General features: G+C 37.9%; 1 protein-coding gene across 17 annotated transcripts in view; it reads right to left on the minus strand.

The window, feature by feature from the left end:
- Nucleotides 1–13,037, minus strand: part of ERC2 (ELKS/RAB6-interacting/CAST family member 2) — a 432,041-nt gene that overhangs the window by 284,433 nt on the left and 134,571 nt on the right. For all 17 annotated transcript variants that reach the window (XM_017732424.1, XM_017732423.1, XM_017732425.1 and 14 more), the window contains one exon: nt 9,436–9,603. In XM_017732424.1, coding sequence (XP_017587913.1) covers nt 9,436–9,603 — 168 coding nt within the window. The remainder of the gene's footprint in view (nt 1–9,435; nt 9,604–13,037) is intronic.

The following is a 13,037-nucleotide window of genomic DNA, read 5'->3' on the forward strand; positions in this document are numbered from 1 at the left end:
AAGTCCAATGCTACAGAACTGTCAGAGACAGAGCTACCTGTCCATGGGTGTATCTTCTTCCTCCTGCACAAAGCTGGAATAATTTATAAGGACTCATAGAAGGTGTTGCAATCCAAAAATTTCAAGACAGAGGATGAATTATATTTCATAAATTGACAGTACACAGAAACCAACAACAGTTAACACGTGGAAACAGTGAGAACTGATGAATACAAAATGCCATGAAAGAAGTTTTTGTAATTCTAATTATTATAAATCTAACACACCGAGACAAGCTCCCATGGACAGTTTACAGGGGTGACCTCTTCTGCAACTAAATTAGCGAACTCCTGTTTTCTATTACTATATTCTATTTCTATACTTTGAAGTTCTTCCCATTTGTTCAGCTGTTTGCTATCACATCCACCTCCCAAGATTCAAAGAATCTCAAAAGTCATGGATTTTTATTAAATAAACATTCAAATCAAACTATTTATGGTTCCTATGACAGCCACGACAAAATCTCAGACTAAACCCTGAATAAAGATTTTAGTCTAGGACACAGCAGATATTTCACTCAAATTTAAGTTATGCTTTAACACCCTCCCAGTCCTGTCTGATAGGACACAGCAGATATTTCACTCAAGTTATGCTTTAACACCCTCCCAGTCCTGTCTGTCAACAAGCTTTAAGATGAAGACTTGATAGATTCCTGTGGACATTTAGCAGCTTCTCCCTCAAGATCAGCAGAAGGCTCCACAGAGAGCAGCGTGCAGAGGCTCCCATGGTGTACAGTCACTTTGGCATGGGGTTAAGCACAGACCAATAAAGGACTCTGTGCCCTTCTGGGGACATTAATGCATATTTCTTCTGCCAAATTAAGGCATCTCTTAGACAATAAATATAGTGGGCCTGATTTTTCTCCCTGATAAGTAAGGGGGTTTGCTGGCATAATTACCTTTAGCAAATTTACTGCAGATTTATTCTTAAGTGAATGGTAAATAAGCCCAATATTTCCTTCATATAAAAAGATTACACAGTGTAATGCCATTTTTCTTTTTACTTTCCAAGAATTGCTTTACTCCCTTCTCTTTGTTTCACTTTGATCTTAGCACTGTGCCTGGCTGGGCGTTAAAAATTAAAGTCAGGTGTGTTAGAAGGAAGTGAATTAGATTCAGATTCCATTCTAAAGTTGGACCTATTCTACTCATATTCAAACATACCACTGCTGATTCTCCCACCAAGAAATACACACTACTTGGCAACATGAAAATTATCAAATCAATCTGACCAAATTGGCACCACTAGTTCTGGCCACATCTGGTAACAATAATATGAAGGGAGAAGTATGAAGATAACAATTCTCATTTATTGTTACCATTAAACTTATCTGCATGCATACTCCTGAGTCTTTGAACTTCATGATTTCATAAAGCCAGTAAGAGCTCCACTCAAAGGTGAAGGGTGATGCTTTTCCAAATGTGATTAAATATCCAATTTATTAAGGTATTAGAGTCTCTAGTCACAGAGTGCTCAATCAGAGGACAGCAGTGGAATACCACCAGGAAAGCACAACTGCCAACATCAAGGAGCTCTAGCAATGTATAAATTAAGGTGGCTGATTCTATGCCAACAGAGGGGTAGAGTTTTAATATACTAAAATAATGCTAAAACCTAATGCATAAACCTACTTTTTATATTTAGTAGGAACTGTTTCTTTTTTATTTCCACTATAACAAATTTGGATATACATTAGGTAAAGCTGAAGATCAAGTGTAACTGCCTATCCTAACAAGCAGATGAACAAGGGCAGTGGGATCTCTTTATTTCAGGATTAGGCAAGGATGGTTTATCAGATTAATAAGTTATTCAGTCGCTATATTGTTGAATATTTCACACATCAGACTATAAAAAAAGTAATCTCTCAGATGAAATCATACATAAAATGTATCATTTCTGAATCATTTACGACTTAAAATTGTCTTCTCATGGGATTTACTGCATACAATTAACAAGCTGATTCACTTATTTTCCTAAGGAACATTTCGAAAAATTATGATTTGAGATCTGCCTATCCCTGTGAATCCCCCTCATCAGTGTCTGGGTCAGTCACTGAAGGTGAGAAGCCACCCAACCTCCTTCCTCCCTGCCACAAATCAGTCACCTGGAGCATGGACCTTGAAAGAGCTTCCAAGGAAAAGATTATCATGTAATAAGACCTACAAGCCTTTTGGGCTTGAGCAATACTTTACTCCATGCACTGCTTCTTGGGGGATCTGATTTCACATTATTTCAATGAGCTGTCAAGGATTCAGTGCTAAAATGGTGGCACGTACAAAACCAGCTGAATCTGTCATGTTGAGACAGTGGGGAAATAGCCAGGCTGCCACTCAAAGATGCAGTTCCAAGAGCAGGGAATCACATGAATACACCCTCAGACAGCAGCTAAAAATTCTAAGTGAGTCATGACAGCAGGATACCTCTCTATGTAAAATTATTCTCAATTACACTTACAAAACTCTCCCTTATTTTCAATTCCAATCAGCAGATGTCAGTTACATTTTTTGGAAAGAAATTTCATTTCTTCCAAAAAATATGTATTTCTCCTAAACAATTCTGATTTTCCCTGATTCTTTTTCAGAGACATAGGTAGCCTTTAATCTCCTTAAATAATTCCTGCATGGTCTACTGCTCCTCCAAAATATGACAACTTCTGCTTTATTTTTGCCCAGTCACACTACACATAACTGAGTTCTTTCACACTTCAAAAGAAACTTCGCCCAGCTCTATTAAAAAGAAAATACTACTCTTCACACAGCTTAAAATTCCCAGCATGTGAGTTGGCTGTTTCCTCAGCATGAATAAAACTTACTATCTTATTTAAAGATAACTTTGTTAATTAGTATTGACATTTCAGAGCTGAAGGGCAGCTTCCTTCCTCCCCAGCAGCACTGGTGTCACACCAGCAGTGTGAAACCCTTATGTAAGTGCCTCATTAAGCTCAGTCCCACTTTGCAGGTGACATGCTGTGTCCAGGAGCACTTGAGTATGCTGTGAACAACCTGAGTGTTCAACGACCCCATTCTCTTCATCGTGTGAGGAACCCTCTCAAAACCAGCTAGCATAACTTGATCTACAACAACTTACTATTGTAGTGTAGACAATTGCAGTCAATAGTTCTTCTTACTTGAGAGTCCATGATTTACAACACACCTGATATTCAAAAATTACCATGTTTACAGAACTGGCATCTGATAAAAGTTTTTAAATTTTTTAATCTCATGAAAATGTATTTGAAGAATTTGATGGTTTTCTCCTACAAAGATAAGTGCTTATTTTCAAATAGGCCAGTAAGCAGAAGTGTGTAATCCAACTGTTTTCCTTTTGAAGGGTAGGCTTGAAAAAGAACAGCAGTAGCAAGCAGGTCATCAAGAGCAGAGGAGGGGAGAACAACAAAATCTGGACTTCTAGCCTCAGTGGGTACAAAATTCATTGGAAAGGACAATTGATTCAAGCACAGGCTGGAAAAGTTTATAAAGATCCTGAATTTCAATGTGCAAGGATTTACCTAGACTCATAACTATGGCCTCAGGCTGGATGAACATTCAGGTTGGCATCACTAAGTGAATGTGTATTAGGTCACATATTTCTAGTGATTTTTATAAACTGTAAAAACTTAGTAGTGTAATGTGTTAGAAAGAATGGGAAATTAAGCTAAAGAAAAGTGAAAATGATCCCTGGCTCTGATCTGAAGAGGCTGTTCTCTGTGTCTCTGTGTACAGGTTGAGAGCATCCCAACAGCTGTTCTGGTTAGGCTTAAAGGGGATTTGTGTTCAGTCCCAAAGTTGCATTTGATTGTGCAGAATCCTTGAGGACACATTTTTCTGATAATGTATTGGGATCAGTAAAACCACCACCCTGGATGAACAATTGACTGTATTTATTTCCATTTCACTTTCAGACTGCTCTGAAAAGCATACCATGATTTGGCAAAGCTACAAGCCTAAGTAGCCAACAAAGTACAGTTTTCTAGTACTCAGTACACTGAACACTGTACTCTTAAATTGGACATATACTATTACAAGATTCAATTCTTAAATAATACAAGAGTTTATAGTTACCATAGCAGCTTTGTAAGATCAAAACATTCATGCTATGCCAGGAAGACTCCCTAATTTTTTTTTTTTTTTAACACCTGAAATCTACAGTCAGAACATTGACCTGTTTTGCAGAACAGCTGGTTCAGAATTTTTCATCTGATGCCAGAAATACAACAGATCTCTGATTTGTGATTGCAAAACCCCAGCTCACATAACAGCCTATTTACAGTGTTCTGATAGAATTTGATGAAGGTAATAAAAAATGTCCTTTGTCATGCCCTGACCCCTTTCCAGGTATACGAAAACGTGCTCCCAGCTGATTAAACCATGAAAAAAAAGAACCCAAAGGCATCTTCTATCAATGTGCTTGCACATTCCACTCATTGCCTGCATCAAGCAGTAATACTGATGCAAATTTCTCAGCTCAAGAGTAGACTCCTTTGTTTACACCAATCACTCCTAACCTAACCACATGTACATTTCCTCTTTTTTAGAAGACAGCCAACAGCAATGCCTCCAATTAACTGTGCAACACAATTTAACACAAACTGGACAATATCACCAAAAGTGCATAGTCCAGCCACTCCAAGTACAGATTCCAATTATTACATGAGAACTAAGGCTTTATGACATTTCCTACAAATGCTAATTAGCTGGTAGGTTAAGGCCCTTAGTCATGTAGCACTTCATCAATCACAAAGCTTAAACTATTAAAGATGGAAACTGTAACATTTTACATGAATAGTTATGTAGCAAGTCAAGGTAGAATATTATATTAGCCCCCTTTAGCTGGTGTTCTTTTATGATAGTCCTCACAAAAGAATTTCCACAAGTTCTTGTCCTAATATGATCCAGGTCTACATCCTGTACACTGTTCTTGTCTCAACAGCTACTGTTTTCAACACTGAAACTCCTACTTCAGAGTATATAACTGGAATTTTTAAGTATCTATAGATTTCTAGAGGACAAAAGACTCCACTTCTACCTACTGTACAAAAGGCGAAATTTGGGAGCAAAAAGGGACATCATCCAGTTCAACACTTTTGCCCTCCAGCCTACAACTCGGCCATATGCATAGAACTGGGACATTCTGGTAAGAAATACATAAAGATTTCTGAGGTCTGCCCCTCTGCATGCTAAACTGACAGATATGAGGTGTAAGACTAGCTTTGCCAGGTTAAACAAGGCTATTAAAACAGCATACCCAACTTTACTGGCACTAAAATGGAACAGTGGTGCCAAAGGTTCTAAAAGAAAGAAATATTAAGTAATATTGCACCTCTGACATTGACATAAGTTTATTATTACTCCATGCCAATCTACCTTGATCCAAATCCTCTAAACACATGCTGCTCCAGTGCTGGGCCTCCCTTAAGCCTGCAAATTATACTGAATAGTGCAGCAGTTTTTCAATTTGGTCAAAAATTACACCCAAATCTCTGCATGGAAGGACAATGCACCATCAGATCCTTATCTAGCCCATAAATTTTTCTGTGACTGCTTACCCTGTGTTTGTTCCTGTGGCATCCCATGGGCCTCACCACAGCTGTTTTGGGTTTTTCTTCCACACCTTTGGTAGGGAGCCCTCAACAGAACCTCTCCTGCCCTCCCCAGTGTGACAGCTATCCAGAAAAGAGAAGGAACTGCTACGGTTTCCAAAGGGAGTTTTGCAGGGTTTGGTTTTGTCTCCTTTTTATTTTTTTTTTCCCCACATAGCAGATAATGTATATAAGAGAAGGAATACAGATTAGAAATTGCATATTTCCAAAATACATATTCCTTCCTACTCACTTTCAGGTTATTACTGACAGAAATAATTTTAGGCACTATACACAAATTCTTCCTTCTTCAGTTACTTGAATACAACCATTAAAACAAATATTATTTTAGGCTGAGTGAAGTACTTCAGGCTGAGTGGAGAGAGATGTAGCCATCTATCTTGCATCAACAACTGAAGGCAGGAATACAACTGGTTATTCACAAGTCTCATATCAAAAGTAAACAAAAATACAAGGGTATAAAATTTGGTCCTGAATAGAATGAAGAAAATGGAGGCAAGCATTATAATATTACACTCAGAAGAATCTGATGTCCAGATAGAACTTGCAAAGAAGAACTAGAAGCACTTCCTTCATTTTCAGAAGGGTGTTCAGGAGAGTAAGCCAGAACCAGAGCAGTCCTGGACTAGGGAGGGTATGTAAACACGGGACAATCCACTGTGAGGCCCAGTCATTGTTCCACCTCCTGAGTGTCACAGGAAATGGTCCATCCTGCTTTCCACTCCCTAAATTCTCCACATCTATGTGCACAATGAGAACAAGTTTCTAAATCCTCAACACAGACATGTCTGGCTGCCATCCCAAAGTGAAACCAATACTGGAAGAAGTGGCCAAAAGGTCAGATGATGAGCAAAAACTGGAGGAAAGCAAAAGTCATGTGCAATCCAGAAAGTAAAAGATAAAATGATAATTAGATTAAAATGAAGGATTAAATTACTGTAATTAGGATAGATTAAATACTTTTCTATCAGAATATATTCTTAGCTATGCTTGCAATTGGACAGGCATGTTGCCAAACTGGAAAGAAAACAGGTACATTGGACAATCTTTTTCTCAAAGCACAGCATCCACTACTACATTCTCTGAAAACCACTGAAAAAGGACTGTTCAAAAATACTGCTATAACAATACTACAGCACTAGGAATTAGTACTACACATAGTCCACCATACCTCTGCAATAATACACAGCCAAGTGAACAATCTGTGTTTGCTCCAAAAGAAGCTGTGCTCCCTTTGCCCTTGGCAGAACACATGGACTGTACAAGGTATGAATGCCCTGGGACACTGCTTCATCTGGTGAGGGTAAAGTTACCTAGAAGTGAAAGGCACCAATGCCAGGAAAGCTTCTTGGAAAAAAAAAAGAACATCTTCCTTTCTGCATGCGAGTATTGTGACCCAGAGATGAGATTTCATCTGCTGCCAAGGACACTGGAATGCTCAAGGACACTAAACATGAGAAGTCATGATCTAGTAAGAAGTCATGATCTAATAGTGCCAAAATGAAGGTGAACACTTGGGATAACCAGACAAGGAGATAGTTATTTTTTTTCCAGATGAATGTAAAAGCCTGGGTTTGCATTGGTGACATACAGGATTTTCAACTTCAGAATTTATACCAGGCACATGAAAAGTAAACACTGAAAGCATCATTTATAGCATCAGACTCCAGATTTACTTAAATAAGGGGTGAGCAGAGCAGGACAATATTTCAATCAAATTTCTCTTTAGTCAAATGATCTGTGACTGAATATTGGAAGAGAACATAAGTAAAATAAAGATCCAAATCTGAAAATGTGACCTAAGGGTAACTTTAAAAATGTATTTTCCAAATCCAACATTCTTCTCCTAGAAGCAAAATAATGGTATAATGACAATCTGGCATTAGTAATTTTGGGCATGCTAATATCTACACATTAAAAGAATGTGGTTATTAAAAATGCTTCAGAGAAGCAAATCTACACATAACTTATGTGCTGCAAACATAATATATTTTTGCTTTTTTTCTAAGTATGCATCAAAATTCATTCTTCCCTAAGTAAACCCAGTATTTAGCCCATAGCAGAAAAACTGAACTTCACAAGTCCCCCAGTGAAGGGAAATAACCTCCAAAAAAGAAAATGCTACTGGAAGTGCTATTTCCAGTTCTAAAAAAAACCAGTTCAATACTAACTCTGATTTTCCAGCCAGCTGTTAGCAGGATTTATCTCTTTGTATGCTAGAGCTCATGAGGCTATGACATATTTTACTCTATGATCTAGTGAAGAGAGAGAGTGCAGTTTGAGAATGATTATGTCCACTAAGAAGTAGGTGCAAAAGAGGCAAGACCACCTGCACACCCTAATAAAATGGCCATGATTTATTAAAAACAGGAAAAGTGTTAAGCTGTATATTTCTGAGGACAAAGCCATGACAGTGCTGGCATCTCTGTGATAGTTACTCATCACAGAGCTTTCATCACTGAAGACATATTCCTCTTACTGACCCATTTCCTCAAGGTCTAAGTACAAGAGAAATTGTAAACTGCTGGTTTGTTCAGGGGTTTGGGGGTTTTTTTAGAATGCGAACTATAAGAAAAGATGCATTCTGTTCTTCAGAATGCTCAAGAAATGTCCAAAACTAGTTAGCATTCAGCACAGGATAAAAGCCTTGAAGTTTGCTTTCTTTTAGTTCATCAGCATTGCTAACAAGGGAAATATTCAGAAATAGGATTAAAGTGGATGTGTACTTATATTCCAGTTTCGATAGGCCTTATTTGCCAGGCCTGGAAAAGCAGCCTTCTCAGTTTCTGGAAAATAAGGACTTGGCTTTTTAAATTCAGCGCTTAAGCAATTGCAGACAGAAGCACAACTAGACCATGTGAACCCTGTATGAATCCTGGAGGAAAACCACAGTAACATGAACTATCTACATAGTAACAGAGTAAGGAGGAATAGACATTCTTTGAGTGGCTGTGAAAGGAGGGAAGAACAGTAAAATATAGGTGATGCCAGGAACTTCTCCCCCATTTCTCGGTATGCTCACAAGTGCATCTCAATGTGGTAAACAGTGACACACAGGACACAAACAGTACACACCTGGTAGCATAAATACTTTTTGTGAGCATGAGAAAAAGGATAGGGAAATGAACACTCTACTACTGTATGCAGAACCCTTGCAGAGCTGCCTCTACAGGAAATTCCCTCCCCACTCCCCCAGGTGGAAACTGTAATGATTGAATCCAACTTCCCAAAGAGAGCAAATGCAGTTAGTTGAATTTGTGGAAAATGAGAAGACTATTTGGCTGTTTGAAGGGAGCTTCCCTTCTTAATGTCTTTAGACCACAGGGAAAACAGGTAACTGACTTAATTTAGGTTCCTTCTCCACTCCCTCTCCACTCCCCTCCTCTCCCCACAGAAAAGAAAGCCCTTCAGGCTAAAAATGCAATATCCTGATCCTTTAGCAGGCCCACACATTTTATTTACATTATTTGGAAAGAGTAGCAGTGTTCATAAGGATACTGGAATCCCTCATGTTGAGGGATAAGAAGTTTTATCAGGATTTTTAGTACTTCCATTTAACTCCAATAATTTTGTAACTACTGCAGCATCTAATATTTTTCTGATAAAATATATATAAGATAGAATGTTATAAAAAATGTACCCACGGATAATGTAGCACATTTTATTTTAGAGAATTTTACTATTTCAGACTTGCTGCATCTTTTTAATATATTAAAAGTAATACACTTTAAGAAACAGAAGTATTTCCTTTAATTGTGCCTCAAAAGTTATACAACACATCGTTTCGGTGATCTTACCTTTTTCTGAAGGACATTAATTTTTCTTTCTTTTACTTCCAACATGTCTTTCATATCTCGAATTTCTCCAGCAAGGGTTCCTTTCTCTTCTGTGAGGTCTTGAAGTTGTTTTGTTTTTTTATTCAGAAAGGTTTCTTTCTCTTCCAATCGTAACCGCAAGGCATCAACCTACAGCAAGTAAATCAAACATCTTTAGGGTTCAGTATAGATCATTAGGGTATTTTTTTTTAATGCTCTTTTATTCACACCTAAGAGATGTTTCATTTCTCTTCTATGTAATTTTCCAAACTGAACTTGAAGACATTGTTTTACTTGTTACACTTTTCTCCAGTGTTTATTTCACAAGTCTCTTACCAAATGGGTCTGACTATTTCTCTGTAGTAAGCACAAATCCCCAACAAATAAAATAAGGGATATTCAAGGATTTTCCTAAGCAAAATGCTCTGCATACATAACTGGTGGGTTTTTCTTCTTTAGAAAAAACAAAAAACAAAACCCAAAAGAATTCCAACAGCCCAGAATATGTAAGCATCCCTTGACTTTCTCATTTTTTGATGTGTAAATATTCAAGCATGCAAATTTGTTATTCTCTTAATGTAATTCTAACAGTAATAAAATAGCAGAGATCTCAATTCATTAAAGAAACAAAATATGTTTGGGTTTAACCATCATTACTACAAGAATCACACCTGATGTGTATTGGTGCCTTCAGGAGCACATCCACTGTTCACATATTCTGGTTCAGAGAAGCAGCTACAAATGAATTGCTGAGCAATTCTCAGTATATAATACTGGGGGTGTGGGGAATATTTGGGAGTAAAGAACAGATTTCATCATATATGAAGTTTTTGAAAACCAAGAGAGACTTTTTTTTTTCAATGTGACCTTTATATTATTGAAAGCTTATTTGTAAATAAAATAGTACAAGAAAATGTATACCCACAAAATTCAGTCAGTGTGAATAAACATCATGGAAAGCAGACAACCAAGATAAAGGCAGAGCAATCATTTATTTTTACAGAGACAGGTTTACTTGAACAGAGGCTTTTTCTGCAGCTCTGAACCACGAGGTTTCACATTAAGTGGACTCACAGGCTTGTTCTGACTGCAAGGTTAACCATTGAGAAGACAAGGTTTGGATTGAAAATGTTTGATGTCACAATTTAGAATAATGCTTCGTCTACAAGAGAGCTGCAGGCAGTCAGGCAAGTGAGAAATTTTAGATTCACTAATCCAAATTTCAAACATACAAATTTTAGAAAATAAAGAACAAGAGTTTAAACTTTATATTACCTAGACATGCATAAGGTTAATTCGTAACAAAAAGCTAGATGGAAGAAACTGAAAGAGCATAAACAGAGGCTTAGCATTTTTAAAGTCCTGCAGATGGGATAGTCAGAAAGGGTCTTCTCTAATAAGCTATTTTCTCCCTTCTTAATCAGAATACTATCAAAGTACAAAATAATCAGCAAATCTATATTTATTTATATTCTAAGTTTAGTAATGCTAAATTTGCTCAAAGCAAAAGTATTTTCAGTGCCACTTTAAAACTTGCTTTGGGACCAATTTAGATGATCTATTGGATCTCAAAATGCATGTTCTTCCTGCTTTTAAAATGGCTCATTGCCTTTCTATACACTGGAAAAAAAGATTTATATTCCACTGGATTTATTTTATTTTTAAGACTTTTTTACAATATGACAGTAATAGGATCTCTCAGTTTGTAAGCAGTGTGCAGTAAGGGTGAAAAGTGACTTTTTTAAATTAGAAAACAAGAAATAATAGTAGCAGTAGCAGCAGGCTTTCAGACCTCTCTTAATAAACATAAAATACCTCATCTGAATCTCATTACCACATCTTCTTTATTCTTAATCACTAATTTGCTTCAGGTCTGAAAGCAATCCTTGAAGTCAAATCACAGGAATCTCTGTTGGGCCTTTCAGCTGCAGCTGAGGAGCTTGTCAGGACCTTGGAGCTCCACAAGCAGCTCTCCCTGGTCAGGCACGGCCAGGCTCCTTTTCCAGCTGCCACGAGGCAGAAGCCTAAAGCTTCAGGTCAAGGGAGTTGGAGGTGATTAGATGCCCAGACAAACAAAGCACTGACACCGTTCCCCCGTGGCTGGGATAACACAGCAGCTTCCACATGTCTGATGCTTGGCTGGCTGATGTTCTGTCCTGCTTGGCTGAACCAGGCAGCATCTGAGTAAATAATCTTTTCTTCTATGCCCATGCAGTCTCTACCCCAAGGGCTGAGCAGACAATTCTCAGCCTTTTTCACAAATTTCTTCCCACACACCCTGTCAGCAGGGCTCTCTAGATTCAATTTAGAATTGGTGGGGTGGGTTTAGGCAATAAAACTTGGGAGAACAAGGAGGGTGGAGAGGATGAGCAAATAGCTCTGAATGCCCAGAGTGACAACGTGTATGGGAAATGGGAGCAGAGCCATGTCCACTCCAGCTTCTCAGACCCAAATCCTGCTTTAGCTTCAAATAAAGTCTTTAAAGCATAACCAAGGTGCAGCTTCAATTGCACTGAGAAACAGCCAAAGAATCTCAATCCCATCAACCCAAATTCATACATGGACAGTGCAAGAGTTGTGAAGGAAAGAGCACAGCATGTCCACCACAGCAGAAAACATCTGCCAAATATATAGATATTCTCTTACGTCTCCTCATCTTGAGACTGATACAGCAGAGCACTTTAATCCAAAAATCCACCTACACAATGAAGTATTTCCATGGAATAAGTATATCATCCCCAAACTATCATTCACAGCAAGGAGCCATTCTGAAAGCAGAGGCAGAACTTTGAGCCAGTGCCAGCCTAGGAGAGGGAAAAAGACAACTCATACTGTGTGTGGTCTTGGGTGTGCACATTGATTTTCTATTCACAGCAATGCAATGTGGAGGTTTAGGAGAACATCAGTTATGTCAGCCATTTTCTCCTTCCCTAAAGTCCTCTTTCTGCCTCTAGTAATCATGAACAAAGACTTTTACATTCCTCTTAACAGGAAATAAAACTACCTCAGCCTGAACTGCAGGCAACCTTTCACTATCTGTTCAGCACTAAGCGTGTATGACATCATTTCATAAGTCAAATAAGAACCTCCAGATGGTAGAAAACCAAAATGCTGTTAAATCAGTTCCTCATCTTGTGGATGACCGGAAGCAAAATACACTATTTCATTTTTGGCCAGGGTGAATTTGCTAATATAAGAAATCGTCTCTTCCCTGAAAATGGTACTGTGAAATCACATCTCCCAAAAATAACACAACGATGAAGTATTCTAGATGGAGCATGCCAGTACACTGTGAGGAATGTCTGCCATTTTGTTACTACTACTTTTACATCTAAGGCATTTTAATATGAGTTGAAAGGAAATTAAATGCGAGTCATTTTATAGCAACAGATATATACATTTTTATATTTGAAAGGATAAGGATTTCTGGTACACAAAACCCCTCTCTTTGGCTTTTCACTCAACACTACCTAATTTTAAGAGTCCTTCACTTATTTTTCCCAAGCTCTGGCAGTATATTTACAAGTAAAATTTGGCAGTCTGAAGAACACCATAATTTTCCAAAAAATAAAGCAAAAACAGAT

This window comes from Corvus brachyrhynchos, unplaced genomic scaffold (assembly GCF_000691975.1).
Source record: "Corvus brachyrhynchos isolate BGI_N302 unplaced genomic scaffold, ASM69197v1 scaffold4, whole genome shotgun sequence".
Classification (NCBI taxonomy): domain Eukaryota; kingdom Metazoa; phylum Chordata; class Aves; order Passeriformes; family Corvidae; genus Corvus; species Corvus brachyrhynchos.